This window comes from Radiomyces spectabilis (assembly GCF_025331425.1).
Source record: "Radiomyces spectabilis strain NRRL 2753 chromosome Unknown BYT42scaffold_1, whole genome shotgun sequence".
NCBI classification, from domain to species: Eukaryota; Fungi; Mucoromycota; class Mucoromycetes; order Mucorales; family Radiomycetaceae; genus Radiomyces; species Radiomyces spectabilis.
In genome coordinates, this window is record NW_026251926.1 from 487,252 (window position 1) to 503,786 (window position 16,535).

General features: G+C 45.3%; 6 protein-coding genes across 6 annotated transcripts; 4 read left to right on the plus strand and 2 right to left on the minus strand.

The window, feature by feature from the left end:
- Positions 1–301: 301 nt before the first annotated feature.
- Positions 302–628, minus strand: BYT42DRAFT_609238 (uncharacterized protein; the record flags this gene model as incomplete). Its single annotated transcript, XM_051571240.1, has 2 exons — positions 302–354; positions 409–628. 2 exons carry the CDS (start codon positions 626–628, stop codon positions 302–304), a joined length of 273 nt encoding a protein of 90 aa, XP_051427977.1.
- An 844-nt stretch (positions 629–1,472) lies between these two features.
- BYT42DRAFT_541712 (uncharacterized protein) lies at positions 1,473–3,050 on the minus strand (the record flags this gene model as incomplete). Its single annotated transcript, XM_051565571.1, has 4 exons — positions 1,473–1,629; positions 2,012–2,359; positions 2,654–2,929; positions 2,977–3,050. 4 exons carry the CDS (start codon positions 3,048–3,050, stop codon positions 1,473–1,475), a joined length of 855 nt encoding a protein of 284 aa, XP_051427978.1.
- A 405-nt stretch (positions 3,051–3,455) lies between these two features.
- On the plus strand, positions 3,456–4,606 carry BYT42DRAFT_6636 (uncharacterized protein). Its single transcript, XM_051572781.1, has 4 exons — positions 3,456–3,506; positions 3,579–3,635; positions 3,700–3,935; positions 4,025–4,606. Exons 3-4 carry the CDS (start codon positions 3,762–3,764, stop codon positions 4,421–4,423), a joined length of 573 nt encoding a protein of 190 aa, XP_051427979.1. The 5' UTR covers positions 3,456–3,506; positions 3,579–3,635; positions 3,700–3,761; the 3' UTR covers positions 4,424–4,606.
- A 183-nt stretch (positions 4,607–4,789) lies between these two features.
- Positions 4,790–5,396, plus strand: BYT42DRAFT_609241 (calmodulin-4-like protein; the record flags this gene model as incomplete). The annotated part of the gene is made up of 2 exons (XM_051571241.1): positions 4,790–4,838; positions 4,909–5,396. 2 exons carry the CDS (start codon positions 4,790–4,792, stop codon positions 5,394–5,396), a joined length of 537 nt encoding a protein of 178 aa, XP_051427980.1.
- A 2,014-nt stretch (positions 5,397–7,410) lies between these two features.
- On the plus strand, positions 7,411–11,944 carry BYT42DRAFT_609242 (uncharacterized protein; the record flags this gene model as incomplete). Its single annotated transcript, XM_051571242.1, has 5 exons — positions 7,411–7,725; positions 7,848–8,133; positions 8,229–11,420; positions 11,497–11,633; positions 11,711–11,944. 5 exons carry the CDS (start codon positions 7,411–7,413, stop codon positions 11,942–11,944), a joined length of 4,164 nt encoding a protein of 1,387 aa, XP_051427981.1.
- A 351-nt stretch (positions 11,945–12,295) lies between these two features.
- Positions 12,296–16,503, plus strand: BYT42DRAFT_609243 (uncharacterized protein; the record flags this gene model as incomplete). Its single annotated transcript, XM_051571243.1, has 2 exons — positions 12,296–12,503; positions 12,560–16,503. The coding sequence occupies 2 exons, from the start codon at positions 12,296–12,298 to the stop codon at positions 16,501–16,503; spliced, it is 4,152 nt and encodes a 1,383-aa protein (XP_051427982.1).
- Positions 16,504–16,535: the final 32 nt, after the last annotated feature.

Consider the following 16,535-nt stretch of genomic DNA (forward strand, 5'->3'; position numbering starts at 1 on the left):
TTCACGCTATCATGGTTAGGGAGAATCGAGAAAATGGGGAAGCGTTGATCCTTTTATTGACACAATGGCACCGACAAATACCAAAGTTACAATTCCATTATACGAGAAAAGAGCGTGATATCATTTATTTCAAGTAATCTTCGCAACAGGATAATGATTGGTAGTTTTTCGGGAAACAGTATTGAACAGCAATGTGTATCTTTGGAAATCAATAGAGAAAAAGGGATCGATCAAGTTGTTACGGGATATGGTTTCTTCTTTTTTTTCTTTTTTTTGAGGTTTCGAGAAGGGTTTTCATCCATTATCGACACGAACACTGTGAGGAGCAATCGCAACCAACACCGGAGCCTCGGCCTAAATTATTTGGATAAGTATATGCAAGTGTCGCTGTGCTCAAAAGTAACTTACAGATGCATGCTTTTTGATGACGATAAAAGACTCGAGAGTCATCGTTGAATACAGGCGAACCTGTTACAGACAACGGTGCTGTTGCCGTTTGCTGCTCTGAAACGTGACCGGATGATGAACGAGTATAATCGGGAGAAATCCCCATACTCAACTCGACATTCTGTTCCGTTGGCATTGACAGGTTTTTAGAACGCTTGATGTCTTTTGGTGATACGGGCATTGTTAAAAGAGGGAATAAGCAAAGATAAGAAAAAAAGAAGTGTTTCTGCAGAATATATACAAAATCGAATATTCTGCATGAAAATGGGTGTGTATTGGTGCACCGTCGCCTGACAAGCAGAATTATAACTCCGATATGACGCACAAGAATGGCGACGTTTCCTTCTTGAAATGGAAAATCTGTGATGTCTCCACACCGCCCGAATGCGCACAAAGAAGCAGTTTAAATTTTTCCACATTTTGGAAGCTTCTGCATTTTATAAACATAAAGCGTCTCATTGGTCATTCCATGAAACTAATAGCTAACAACTGAGCGGAAAAGGGAATGGAGCCGAGATAACCTATCTTTGACTCGCTCATGGAGCGGCTGACTGACTTTTCGTCAACCTCGCTGTCCGATAAGCTTATTGTTCCCACGACAGAATTTTGATAAGCCATAAGACGTATGAAAACGTCATGAAGAGCATGGTGAACGCAACAAGCATAATGATTCAGCCACGAATGTTAAAGTACCATGGGTAATATTTGAACACCATTTGTCCAATAGCTAAAGATTGTTCATTTGCCGTTTTGAACAACTTTACCATAAATGTCCCTTCGTCTAGAAGGATAATATCGTATGCGGTGGATGGCACTTTGCAATGCTAAAAAAAGATGTTGAGCACTGCCTAACATTTTGTGACGTTTATTTGTTAGGCAGTACCACCAGACATGTCTTCTTTCGCGCCGCTTCGTCTGTGATGACCATTTATTCTATTTACAAGGCATCAAATGTCGTGTTTGTGACGAGGTTTGAAAAATAATTCCATAGACGTTTCCACTGACCTCCTAAGCAGAAGACGCATTCAGCCAGTGACACTTTCCGTAGCCAAAACTACAACATTGAGTTTTCCAAGACCAGAAGAATTCATGTTCTTTTTTAAGTCTGAGGCAGACGGCTTGAAGGTGTTGGAGATGTTCACTGTGATATCATCAATATATGCTACGACAATATGCTGTCCTCTAAGTATGGATCCAAGAATAGCCGTTCGCTGGATATTGGGCAAGCGATATCCTGAAAGTGTTGTGAAGCGGGCGTAACTGATATTTATGGGGATGGCGGTATTGTTCTTGTCAATATTTATATTGGCAGATCGGTGTGTATGGGAATGCAGTTCGGTACTATTCTTCGTTCATGTTATTGGGTTTGATTGGATGAAGATATTTGGGGATAGGCACCTGTACCATAGAGAAGAATAGAATAAGGTAAATAAGAGAATCAACACAGAGGAGGATTTAGAGAACAAGAATTAATTGTACCCACCAGTTTAAGCAGAACACGCCCTTTTCTCCATATAATTCTGCGCCTTGTTCCCATTCCCGTCAGGTTATCGGCTTGTGATACAAAGCAACGGAAGCGGGCAGAGAGGAGAGAACAGCGAAGGATGAGAAATCAGCCACAGGAACGGGCATGGAAAAGGAACCAGAGGAAGCACCCACGGGACTGGGCGCAGAGGGTGGGACAGAGGCAACAACCACAGGGACGGGCGAAGCAGCGAGTGCAGACGAACCGAGTTTGGCCGCATCGACCGTATCTTGGACTTGTTTTTTCAGTTCCTTTAATTCGGCCACATGACCGCAGTTCTCCATCCTGGCCAAGGCATTGCGGATGAGCTTCTTAATCACCTGGCCAATCGTAGTGAAGAACTTAGGGGCGGCCTCCAGGATCAACGAGCCGGCGAGATCATCAGTACTACTCAAATTACCGGGTCATTCAACAAGCAATGCAACATAATTTGAGCCAACACTTACCGCGACGCCTTGAGGAGGTCTCCATCTGCTTGATGGTAGCGGAATGGGTTTTTGAAATGTTGTAGTGCGACATGGCGATAAGAGAAAAGCAGTGAAAACAGTAAAGGTAAAAAAATAACAGTGGGGAGTCAAAAGACAAAGAAAAAACACGTTCTGGCCGGATAGAAGGAAAGGCAGCCACGGAACCAGGCGCACACAAAGGAACAGAGTAGTAGCCACGGAACCGGGCGCGCACAGAGGGACAGAGGTGGCAGCCACGGAGACGGGCGCAGAGAAGGGAAGACATGAGGGCACAGAGGCCAACGGAAACGGGTGAACGCGCCGGAGGTGAGGCAGCGATGGTCTCTGCAAGTTCGACTTCAGCTGCGTAAGGTCAGCCACATAACTTCGGCTTTCCAACATGGTGGCGACGCCTTCTGCAACTTCCTTACGACTTGGTCGACGGTGGTAAAGAAAGTTGGAGCCGCCTCCACGATAAGGAACGGGCTTGGTCGTCGACACTACGCCTTCGCTGATTAGTAAAATGTCACCAAAAACAGAAGACAATTAAACACGTACCTGACGAGCTTAAGGAGACTTTTCACTTGCTTGATTGTAGCGAAATAAATTTTAGAGACGTTAAATTGCGACATGGCGACAAGTAAGAACAGTAAAAACAATAAAAAAAAAAACACGTTCTGGCCGGATTCGCGTTTATCTCAACAGAATATTTTTGAACGTCACATAGGCATTTTGCTCGCCCAAGACCACTGCGAGCTGAAGTTTGAGCGTCTTGGCATTATTGAGAAAACGGGATTTTGAGACAAATTTCTGACAGTGGGTTTAATGATCCGACAGCTTAATTTTCGGTTCAGATGTGGCTCAAAAATTTGTAACCAATCGATGGTGGCCTGATTTATCAAAAGTTGGCGAAGATCATAAAATGTTCATTGTATAGCTCAGAATTGGCGTGGCTAAAAGTACGATCACACGGGCAAATGTTTATCGCCATTTTCTATCCTTAAGCGCTTATTGCCGCCCACAGGGTCGAGAACAAAGCCCAAAATATTTTCTTTGTATCGGACACGATTAAAATATCAAAAGTCATAGTAGGTATACCCAAGGAAAAGGGATCAATACACAAAATGTTCCAAGCTTTCCAATTGTAACACTTGTGGCAGCGAATGACACAAAGGGAAAGTCTATTTCTTTTTAGGAGCATCAGTTTGCATCGGGAGGTAAAAATTGAAGAAACGTATCACCCATTTAAGGAACTAACTTTTTGTCTCATGAAAAAGTCAGCACGTTCATTTTCATTCTTTTCCCCCCTTCTCTTTTTCTCTTTAGAATTACGATACCTCTACATGGCTTCCAAACGTTCGAGTCTCGGACTTCATCTTCTCAGCAGCCAAAAAAGGCAAGAACTGAAAGAAATGTTCACCAGTTTCGATAAAAATGGCGATGGAAAATTGTCACCGTCCGAACTAGAGAAAATGCTGCAATTCACTGGAATACAGACAAATGACGTGCCTTCCATGGTAACCACACATTCTTTTTCGTCCCTGAAACGAAAAAAAAAAGCTGTATTTGTTCTTGTAATAATCTCAGTTGTTTATTGTCCGAGAAGCTTAAGAACGTCCATACAGACAGCGAAGGCAACCTATCGTTTGAGGAGTTTGCGAAACTGATGCGACCTACATTGTCCGATCCGATACGACTGTCAGCGAAACAACTCGAACTGAAGGAAGCATTTGACGCTTTTGATAGAGATGGTGATGGAGTGATTAATGCGGCTGAACTGAAGCTAATGATGCAGGAGTTGGGGGATCGTATTACACAAGAGGAGGCTGAGCAGCTTATCCATGACGCTGACAAAAATCACGATGGAGTTGTGAATTTCGAAGAATTTTCGCAAATGATGGGCGTCCGCCCGCCCACCACTCCCATCGAAAAGAAGCAAGATCGATGCGAACACCACCATCATCATCGATACTCATTCAGGAGATTCTTCTGTTCTCACAAATAAAAACATCACGAAAGAATAAACAAACAGATGAACGAGAAAACTCAGACGGTCGGGAAAGAAACAGAATCCTCGCCAATCCGTTTTCGCTGCGGGGAAACGTGACTGCTAAGGAGTCAGGCTTTGCGCTCGGGAGACAATACGAATGGTCAGCCCTTTGTTTCCATGGAAAGAACCTTCTGCGGGTGTTTAGGTCCGTCAAATTATCCTTTTTCCCTAAACTCACGTTCCGTTCATTTCCCGAAAATTGAAATAAAAACGTTGAATGATTCATCATCAGATAAAATAAAACGTCTCAATACCTTATTCTTACAATAACTATTTATTTTTTTCACATTATCCCCTTCTCATATTATCCATGTTATAATCATGAACACATCGGTTGTGACACCGGAAGAACTTGATTCACTTCGTGAAGGTAATACAAAATAGTAAAGCATGGTATCCAAGCATAGATTCACTCACTGACCATCAATGGATGTCCACAGCGTTCAAGTTATATGATCTTCACAGTGCCGGCGGTATTAGTTTGCAAGACTTTGCCAAAGTACTGCAGGGCCTCGACATCGCCACGGATCCCGAACAAATCCAAATGTTGATCGATTCAGCGGATGCCAATCATGACAATAAAATTGACTTTGACGAATTTGTTGACGCCATGAACAAATATATACCCTCTGGATGTATCGATGACACGGACCTATCCAGTTCCACATGCACCATCATCTCGGAAAAACCCATATCCATGAAACATAAATTACGGTCGCCAGAAGAAGAAGAAATGATGCGGTGTTTTCAAGCGTTCGATACGAACAATGACGGTCATATTGACAGGGAAGAATTGGTGCATGTCATGGATAAACTTGGGAACCATCTTAGCGCCGAAGAAATCAAAGACATGATTGCCATCGCCGATACCAACAATGACGGTTATATTGACTTTGAAGAATTTATGCAACTCATTCCGCCAGCCTGAAACCATCCTTCGATAATATTTTTTAATTTAACACTTTTACTCTCATTCTCTATTTATTTCAGTGTCTGCACACATCCTTGTATCTCCAGTATAATCAGAAGGCCAAAAGGATGATTATACTTATACTCAGACGATGTGTTTATACTGAAGTCCATTTGTCACACTTCTTTAATCACATTTGTACTTGCTATATTTATTCAACAATTACTTTATATAAACGATTCACAGTTTGGACTTTTGCAGACACGAAAATCATTACTGTCGTTAGATATATGCTTTGGCTTTGGCTTCAGGTATACTTGTTTTGAAATGGCTTCTATTCGAATTCTATGCGATGGAAGGAAAGGCACTCATCGTTTGCCATGTGCTTTCATTTCCTTAGTCAATTTTTTGCAACTTTGTCTTCCCAGCACCTTCCCCAACTTCAAACGTTATCACTGTGTTCTCCAAAATCCCCATGTCATTTTATCTTTGCCGCGTAGGTTACGCAGATCGAAGAGAATAAGTAGATATACATAATATCATCCTAATGATGAGCGGGAAAACTCGACTTGATCGCCTTCTTCGACGGCTCTTTCCAAACATGAATCAGCCTGATCAAATCCCGTAAACTAATCAGCAGTGTGTGTTTATCGGTTACAATACAAATATAAAGTCAGTTTACTCAATAATGAACGCTGGTGGTTATTTCATATGATTCCCAAGTCTTGGCCTCTTAAAGAGGAGCCTCCACCAGAAAGCACTGTGTGTTGATCTGAGCGGGAAATGATAATAACAGATACAAAGAATCTCCGGACGTTTGAAGATGCGTACTCCAATTTCCTTTTGCGGGGGTTTCCGCATGCATGCAATCCATTCAGTTCGATATCAGGTCAAATGCATACCTTGACATCACGTCAATTATGCGATAACGCGTCTGCTGGTCGGATCCAAAATCTCGGATTTTAGGAAGTGAGCCTTATTTAGCTCTGTGATGCGCTTGGCAAACGATTCGAAAACGCGGTAGAGATGAACCCATTGTCCGGATTCAAATTCCACATACGAATTAACACTAATGTGATTACTAGAACATCATTAGAATTAAGAAAAAATAAGCAAAAGAACGGTGTAATGAAATGTTACATGAACGCGTTTAATTCGTTAATGATATTCCTGTAATTTTATAAAAACAAAGTGTCAAATTTGATGGCAAGTCCATGACAGAGGCGTTGTCGTATGTTTACAGCACTCATCATAAGCGCGATAAAAGTGCAGACGTGCATTGTTGCTGAAGATATTAGGATCAACAGCGGGATGGAATATGCTCAAAGTGCGGTTAGTAAACTTTTCAATTGCGCGAGACATAAAAAATGCGAATCCCATAACTCGTTATTTTTCCAAAGCAGCTTATTGTGATGGCCTAATTTTGGTTTGAAATAGTGGTAAAGACTTTTATTATCGTTGTTGCGAGACCTGATGAAGTACACAGTTACGTTTGAACAGTTCACTTATGCAACCGTTCAAAGGAGGCAATATGTGAATGCCCGTGCCACATGGACGTATACGAGCCTTGTGTAACATCGGCATGTGGTGCTGGCTTATTTTCTAATAGGCATCAGGTCGGAAGAGAAAAAAAAAAGTTTGCTGATCATGCAACACGCCTGGATCTTATTAAACAATCACAGCAAGGACAAGTGCACCATTTTTGAATCCTGATAGGAAAAAAAAAAAGAGCAAAAAAAGGGGAGCTTTTTCCTACTTCAAAAAGAAAAAAAGATACGATTGCAGCTGATCACTAGTTTATTTTCTAAAAACGGGCGTTATTTGGTGTGACGTTGACCCACGTTTCTTTTAACGGTGTCATTTTGCGCTGTCTCCTAACTGAAAGCTGCTTCTTCTCCGCTTTTTCATTATTGTTATTATTATTTTTTTTTCTTCCTGGACTTGAACGTCGCGAGTGAGACACTGCGCTTTGTAATCTCCTCTTTGCTTTTTCCATTCGTTCCGTCTCGATTCCCCATCTCTCCCGCGTATCATGGACTCTGATTCGCATCATCCGAATGGGGGCCTGGGTTATACCCCGAACCGTCGTATCTCGTTTGTAGGCATGAAAATCAATCAAGTGAAAACCGAATTGGAGAGTCAACTCCAGGATAAGGAACGACTTCTCGGCAGTATTCCTACCAATGGCATAAGCAAGAATGCGCTCCTGAAACAAACTGCAGAAATACGGCAAACTATCCAGGACCTCAATGCCCTGGACGAAGACGACGAACTACCAGCGACCAGCAGGAACCAACTGGAAAATTTAGCCAGTGAATTTCAATTTGTCAAAACGTTTCCATCAAAGGTATGACTTTTTTTTGTATTTGGTAAAGAGAAAGGTTTAAGTGCAACCTAAATTGCCAGATTCGGTTACATGTCGCTCATCGCTTTCCACTTGTGCCTCCCTTTTTCCAATGGCTCCCTTAGTCAGGCGTTGCTCGAGCGCAAGATGTGTCTCAACTATTACCTCCTCCGCCTAAAACGTCGACGTCCAGTAAACTCAGAACCAAACCTAATCGAGGACCACGACGAAATACAGACATCGAATTCGCCACCGAGATTGGTCAGGGATTGCTCATTGAAGTACGCAAATTGCAAGCGGCTTTGCAGGAAAAAGAGGAACGGATCAAACAATTGGAAGTGTCGGATGCTGAACATGAACGACATCATGAAACCACCCTGAAACACTTGAGACAATTGGAAGATGCGCAAGGTCGGTTCGTCGAGCACACTGGAAAACCCTATGTCGCGACATGCCAAAAACAAAAAAAAAAGAAACAAAACACTAACATGAGCCATATTTGACAGAAAAACTAAAAGAGGAGAACTGGAGTTTGGAAGTGGCTAATCAGGAATTGCGAACAAACATGTCGGAAGTGAATCAAACCGTAACCAAAGTGAATGCCGATTATGCAAGAGCCACCAAGCAATTGACCGAAGTATCGGAACAATTGGAAATGTCCAAGGCACAGGAAGAAAAGGCCAAAACATCACTGGAAACATTAAAGGCAAGGCACGAGCACGATGCGCAAGGGTTACGACGTCAAGCGGGCGCCCTCCAACGCGAAAATACTCAACTTCAAAAGCAACTGGAAGCACTATCGACGGAGCTTAAAATTTGTCAAGCCAAGCTGGCCATCAAGGCCACCGCGACGAACCGTCCCTTGCCCGTGGACAAGGAACCCAAGCTTCAGGAACAAGAGTCAGAACCCGACAATGATACTGACGCTTCACCGTCGTCATCCAATGGGGCGCATTCTGTTCGGTTTATCCAGGCAATGGAAACGGAAACGCTCCGACAATCGTTGGGCCACGCCCATCGTATTATTTCGAACCTGCGTAGCTCGTTACATAAGGAGAAATTAGAAAAGTTTGAGATCAAAAAAATGTTAAGCGACAGTCAGGAAACCATTGAACAGATGCGAAAAAAAATGAGCACGTGGCATTCAGGTTACGGTAACGGTAGAAAGAAATCTGGAAACAAGGCGGAAAAGAACCAACGGGCCAAGGTCTTGAGAAAACGAGGGGCCATTGCTCGTCAACCCAAAGGATTAAGCGAACCCGGTTCGGCTGTGAGTGATAAAGAAACCGATGCATACCCTGCAGACAGATTGGAAGAAGACGATCTTTTCGAGGAGGAGGACGAGGAAGATCAATTGGATCAAGACGATGACGACGATGAGGATGATGATGACGAAGACGAGGATGACGAGCTTGATCCACACGATTGGGGTTCTTCGCCATTCACATTCAACGGTCTAGGCAATTTCTCGGCACCGTTATCACTGTCCTCGGAATTGCAACACAGTAGCTCGCCAAAATCGACAGTGGATGTGGGCGTGAACACATGTACAGAAACCTCATTGAACGAATCTCTATCCACGCAACTGTTGCATGAAGAAAACAAGGAGAATATGATTCCAATTACTGAGGCCGAAGCTTTGCTAAAATCAGCGGTGGAGAAGGCGGTTAAAGAAGAGAGAGATGGATATGCATCATTGCATGCCAACATGATTTCAAAAGAAGAGTCGGAGGCCTTGGTGGCCTCTGTCCAAACCGCACTGGAGAATGAAAGAAATGAAGCGAAATTGCGACAGGCGGAGCTAATATCGCAAGCGCAAGTGGATATCTTAATACAGCAAGCGGTCGATAAAGCTGTCAACGCCGAACGGCTGAGAGCCGCCGACAGAGAAGCCGATATGATTTCCAAAGCCGAAGCTGAGTTGAAAGTAACGCAAGTTGAGAAAAGCATGGCCCAAGCCATGGAGCAAGCAGTAGCAAGTCTGAAAGAAGAAACGGCTATGCGTGAAAAGGAGATGATACCCAAGGATGCAGTGGATAGTCTTATCAAGACAGCGGTAAATGAAGCTTTATCAAAAGAACGGATGGAAGCCGCCGTGCAGCAAACGTACATGATCACTGACATTGAAGCGACCGACGTCCCGCCTCGTCCTACCGAAAATCAAGAATACCAAGGTCCCGTCAAAGACACCGCGGCAGACGACATGCTTTCGACGCACCATGTAGCCACCGACGCGGAACAACCGAGTCCTCAGCCGGCGGCAACAGATGCAAGATCGACAGAGGCCCTGGATGCTCAGATTGAAGACGCGGTGGAGAAAGCGTTGGCAAAGGAAAGAGAAGCTGTGGCGATAGCGCAGGCGACGATGATGTCCAAGGCAGAAGCCGATGCATTCATCAAGCAGCAGGTGGAGGAAGCCGTGAATCGAGAAAAAGAAGCCAGTCTGGCTCGCGAAGCTACCATGATGAGGCAATCGGAAGCCGAAGCCTTGGCACAAGCTCAAGTGGAACAATCATTGGCCAACCTGCGTGCCGACATGGCCAAGCAAGTAGAATCCATGATGGCCAAGGATGAAGTGGATCGTCTTATCAACGCATCGGTAGAAGAAGCCTTGGCCAAGGAACGAAAAGAAGCGAATCAACGAGAAATGACACTGATAAGTCGAGCCCAAGCCGATGAGTTGGTCCGACAATCCGTTGAAGAGGTCCTGGCAAAAGAAAGAGAGGCGACCATGGTATATCAGGCCCAATTGATGACCAAAGATCAAGTCGATGCCTTGGTACAAGAATCGGTAAATGAAGCTCTAGCAAAGGAAAGAGAAGCGACCACGATGTATCAGGCGCAGTTGATGACCAAAGACCAAGTCGATGCCTTGGTACAAGAATCGGTGAATGAAGCTTTGGCAAAGGAAAGACAAGAGGTTGCGGCGCGGGAAGCCAACATGATCTCCAAGGAAGAAGCGGATGCTTTAGCCAAAGCGTATGCTGCTGAACAACAGCTGTCCGCCCGGGACCGTGCCGATCATCTCGATACACTCTCCGTTCACAACCAATCATCTTATCAACAAAGCCCTCAGATCAACGAACCACCGATCGTGTCCACGTTCTTGTCCGAGAAATCCACCTCGGTATCTCGACTTGCCAAATTGTCGGGACTTGTCAAGTTACACCCTTCAGCATCCACGCCGGCCAATGGCCAACGGACACTACGTCCCTCATCCTCGATTTCATCGTTGCGATCCGAAAGTGGACGAAAATCGGTGTCGAATGCAAATGAAGCCCCAAGTTATGGCACCGTACGTATCGTGGAACAGCGAACATTGGCGCCGGTGCGTCCCACACCTTCACGATCGGATTCATTTGCTCGTTTCGGCTCCATGCGAAGTCTCCACAAGCAAACCACATCGACTTCGGGCTCTACCAACTCTTCCCTCGATGATACAACGGCCATATATCTTCCATCGTCTGCGGCCGGTTTCCTGGCTCAAAACACGCAAGGCACAGACACCGAAGTCATTTCAGCCATCACACAAACCATGATCGGAGAATGGATGTTCAAACACACTCGTCGTCACGTCGGCGGCGGCATCTCGGAAAACAAGCACAAACGATTCTTCTGGGTTCATCCCTACACGAGAACATTGTACTGGAGTGCCACCGAACCTGGGGTCGACAGCAACGAAGCCAAAGCCAAAAGCGGTATGCATTTAATTTTTCTACATAAAAGCTTCTCCCATTGACTCATCAACGCCATGGTTTTTCTGATTTTTTTTAGCTTTCATCGATTCGCTTTCAGTGGTGGCTAGCAATGACACGACGGGTGCTTCACCACTCAGTTTATTGATCAAAACCACGAAACGCGAATTGAAATTGACCGCTTCCGACATTGATCGTCATGAATTATGGCTTCTGGTAAGTGGATATACAGAGATCACCTTTTGTGCATGAGATAAGTATAGCAAATAATGCTATGAAATGATGTTATTTAGTCCTTATCTTATCTGGTGATGCGGCCAGAGACGGAAGGTAGTGAATCCGTGAAACAGGAAGGGAGCATCAAACCTTATCTCCACGAACAATCCAGTCTGAGCACAGGCATTCATTCTTACAATGGATATGATTCAGAAGACTCTGAAGACCTCATTGATATACGACAATGTTGCGACGGTAAACATGACCTTACCACCCTGAGTCGCGATCACAAGCATCATCATCATCACTAAATTACATACAAACCTTCCCTCCTCCAAAACCTTTTTTTCCCCTTTGTGCTTGCCCACATGTAATACCAGCTCCATAGAAAATACTCGCTTTTTTAATTGCTTCTCTCAAATAACGCTCGTTTCATTTTTTTTTCAGGCAAAAAAGTCAACCAAACAAACTATTATCTTGTTCGCCCTCAGTGTTAGATATATTAAAAGATTTGCAGCCAAGTCCGATGGCGGAAAACGCGTGATTTTCCGACGCGTCCATCTTTTTTTTTTTTTTTGGCTTTTTGAAATGGCGACCAAACGTACCAGATCTACTTTGGTTACATTAGTTATTCTTTTTCACAGTGTCATGCTTGTCTTGACATGACGGCTTCATATCGTTCCATTACAGACGATACTAATTTGGTGAACGATCCTTTTACCGAGATCCCCAACAGCCAAAGTCCGGTCGATGCAGCTCACATTGAGCAATTGGCGAGCATGAGTCTCGACCAACTTGCAGACCAATGGCACCTACAGAGTACGGCATCCTATACTATTCCCGAGCATGATCCCAAGGAGCCTGATCACAGTAAGTTGCGCTATTCATGGATTGGTGGCGGTATAGTTGATCTTTTATTTTCTTAGTGACGGACAAAATAGTGTCTGATCGAGCGGCTGCTGCGGTCACCGACAGCGATATGCATCTTTTCACTGACGAACCAACGCAGCAGCACAACACCAAGGTCGACCCGGGATTCACAGCCACCGACGATGTGTGGGAAGAGATACGACAAGATATGATCACGCGATATCCTACCAGTGTTGCAAACACCTCCATGATGGATTCGTTGCTTGAGAAAGCGATCAAGCGTGCGGAATCATATGAAAATAATATGAAAAACGTCAAAGACTTGACCACCGCCATGGAAACGCTTCAATCATTCAGCCGTGTGCAAGACAAGCCATCTTTGACGAATCGATCAGCTACACCATCCGTGCCGCGATCGTCTGCACCACGATCATCGAAACCAGCAAGCGCACGATCGTCCACCTCCGTGTGTCCGCAGCGCACCTTTCGAAAACGACGTGAAATCCAGCTGCGGCCATTTACGTTGGAAGGAGCTCAGTATCGATCGCTACTCCGACGCACAGCCCTGGATGCGATCATGGCGGAAGAAGAGATACCATCACAATCGGCTGCCAAGACGCATGGCAATCGATACGAATCGCAAGGCATTGTGGACGATGAGGAAGACGAGGACGAGGAATTTGTTCTCGAAAGCGATACTGAAAATGCAGTGGACAACGAGCTTTCAACGCTTTCATTAACAGAGGAAGAACTCAGCCTTGACAAGAACAAGGCGCCTGTGACTACGCATCGTGTAACCCAAGTTTACGGTCGAAAGAAGAAACGCAATAGTCAGCCTTCGTCTTCCTCCAAATCCCGGCGGTCCAAAGCGCAAACTCAACATAACCGAACGCATGATCCTTCCCATCTACTGATTCCGAAACGGAGACAACCCGTCTCCAGTGGATCGCCTGTAGATATATTTGACATTGATACCCCCCTCACCCACGCTTTTTCACGAAGAGAATCTGTGAAGTTACCAGAACCACCCGTCCAACCGTCTTTGAAACCACGAATTTTGGATTATCGAAAACCTCTCGAAACTCTGCTGTCGGATGTATTTAGCGACAACGAGGATGAACCTAGTATGAGCGTCGATCAAAATTCGAGTTCATTATCTGAGCAAGGAAACTCACACAGCAGTCTTGGCAGAAATCATCCACGATCACATAGTCCGGACAGCAGTGATAATGATACCCCACCGTACATCGCTGTACGCAGACATCCGAAAAAACGACGCATCCTGATTGAAGACAGCGATGACGAGATGACAATGTCTCCGTCATCTCATTCAGTACAAGATCAAGAATTCTCTGATGCCGAAAATCCTCATCGCAATCGTGTTACTGAATCATTGACGGAGAACGACATATTTGACCTTCCGAGCGAGATCTCTTCTAGTGCAACTTCACGACCTGCACGCAATCAATTACGTCGGAAACAGCCGGTGGACGATACCAGCTACATTGTAGCCGATCCCGGCTATGACGATGCCAATCATCGTCATCGCAATACGACGCTGGAGGAGGTTCGACAACATAAAACGGCGCTGAGAGGCATTCTGCCGCTTTCATTTGCCAAAGTGTTCAAAGATCAACTACAGGAAGAAGCTCAATCAAAGAGAACCCGTCCGCGGAAAGTGTCGCCTTCGTCTTCTTCCTCTGTGCAAAACCAAGCTTTACGAAAACAACATCGCAGTATGGATGGAGACCAAGGACAATCAAGCCATTATCGATCCTTGGCGAATGCTGAAGAATCGTTGAGGAGCCGACGTGTTGACTCATCTCCGTCTTTTGGTACGGATCGTCGCAGTTCAAGCCCCACGTCGCATGATGTATTCGATGATGTATTCGTTATGGACCCCGTCGAACCGCGACATGAATTGGAGTCTCTCGATAACCCGGTACCGGAATTCGCTGAATCCATAGCTTTGCAACCCGTACCCGAAAAACAATTATCGCTCACATTTGGCTTTGTACCTCACACTTCAACGAAATACCCATCGCATTCCGCTTACTTTAAGCGAGATCTATCTAGCAGTCTTGGGACGGAAGCGCGGCTCAAATCCGGAAACCCCCCCTTCGCCATACCCACTACTCCGATCATCCATGAATCATACAAATGTTACCGTATTTTTAGTCTCCACTTTCTACTGGAAGAATGTACCCCTGAACAATGTCCGAGCCTCCAAACATGCTTCCGGAAAGCGTTTCAGTACTTCGACAAGTCGTGGCGTTCAAATGCATCGGTGCCATCTCACTCTTTGTACGATCAAAATACCATCGAGTCGCTCCATTACAGTCAATGCATCGAGTTTTTCGCCTTTGTCTCCAAATGTCTGACGTTCGTGACGCATCGTATGGAAAAAGACCAACAGCGGTCGATGCTGCAATTTTTTTGCAAGGAAATCGTTTGTTTATGTTCTCGGGCGGTGATTCTGGCGAATGTCAAAGACCCGACGCAACCGCCTCGTTTACATTGGACTCAGGAAGGAGTGTTGGGATACCCGTGGCGAATGTTACTGCTACTGCTCACATATGCCGTGGATTGGTGCTTTCGGATTCAGCTAGTGGATGCCGACCTTCTTACATCTGAATGGACGGTGACCATGTGTCTGCGGCGCCTGGTAGGGTTGCTTTACTGTATTGGTCCCGATCATGCCATGGACGGGTTTTCAGAGTCCCCCATCCTTCCGCGTAACTCGATCATCAGTGAGGCATGGATGACCATCTTATTCTTGTTGAACCTACCGAATCCACCGTTGACGCTACCGGATGCTGCCCAGGACCAACGTGAGCGGTTTGTGTGGCAGCTACTGGACGAGTGCCGATCCAAGGATCCCACATGCAAAAAGGACACAGTATGGGACCACGCTGAATGGCTGTGGCAGTGGATCTTTGCTGTAGAAGCAGTACGGCAAGTTTTACCGCAAGAGCGCATATCACACGACGTGCCTCACCTCAATCGTCCCGCGGTCATTCAGCTGAACGGTATTTACGAGCAAATGAAGTCGATGGATGATACTGTTTTGTTGAACCAATGTCGTCAAAGCAAAGTGAACGCGTCCCTTGAAGCGTATGTCAAAGTGCACCTTTTGCGATACCATGCTTTGCTGCAAAAGTGGCATTGGGGTTGGGACAAGACGACGGTGCTCTATCTTCACCGATGGTTCCGTCGTTACATTCAGCTGCACAAGATTCCGGTGTCAGAAGACCAGTACTTTCCATCTTACGTTCGCTGTTTCCGAGGGACGCCCTCCACTATGACTGTATTGGAAAGCGACGGTTGTTTTGACATATTTTTGATGATCCTGACCATGGCGATCCGACAAGACTGTGACGTGATGACGGCCTGTAACGACGATGCCAATGTGGCGGATCAAACTTGCAAAAGTTTGCGACGGTTCCTTTCGCAGTTGGCGCCAACCCATGTGGTAGTGGTGAATCGTACGCCTCAAAAGAAGGACGTCGAACCGAGCAGTGCGCATGCGTATGCTATGCTGGCCGATCAATACAAGATGAATATGGTCTTATTGGACATTGTACCGGAAAAGGTGTTGCGTCGAACCATTGTGCAATGTCGATCGTTTTTGCGGTTTGAAGCTTCGGATCATAAAGCGAGACAACTATTCTTTGAAGGGTTTTACAACCTGGGACAAGTGTGTGGTTACCATCACGATGCGGAATGCCTACGTGCAATTGCGCACACAATGACTGAAAAGCTACGAATTGTGTGTCGAGAGTACTCGGACGAAGAAGCCAAGTGGTCTGCCACTGTCCAAGGCCCTCACGCATACAAACAATATCAGGAGCAGCACTTGTCGCGTCAGGATACGATTCAAACGGCCTTTGACTATTTCAAAAAGCTTATCCACAAAGCGCATTTCATGGAAGCCGAAGCCCAGGGCTGGCTTGATAACGCCTTGACGTATCTCCCTCCTGGCATCCAAATTGATGTTTGAAGTATCTGCTGAGTCATGGAAGAACCATCCTA

Excerpts from the sequence above, each read along its gene's own strand:
- BYT42DRAFT_6636 (XM_051572781.1), top strand. The coding sequence starts at position 3,762 with ATGGCTTCCAAACGTTCGAGTCTCGGACTTCATCTTCTCAGCAGCCAA. Across the intron at positions 3,936-4,024 it reads CAAATGACGTGCCTTCCATG|CTTAAGAACGTCCATACAGA; the intron begins GTAACCACACAT and ends TTGTCCGAGAAG.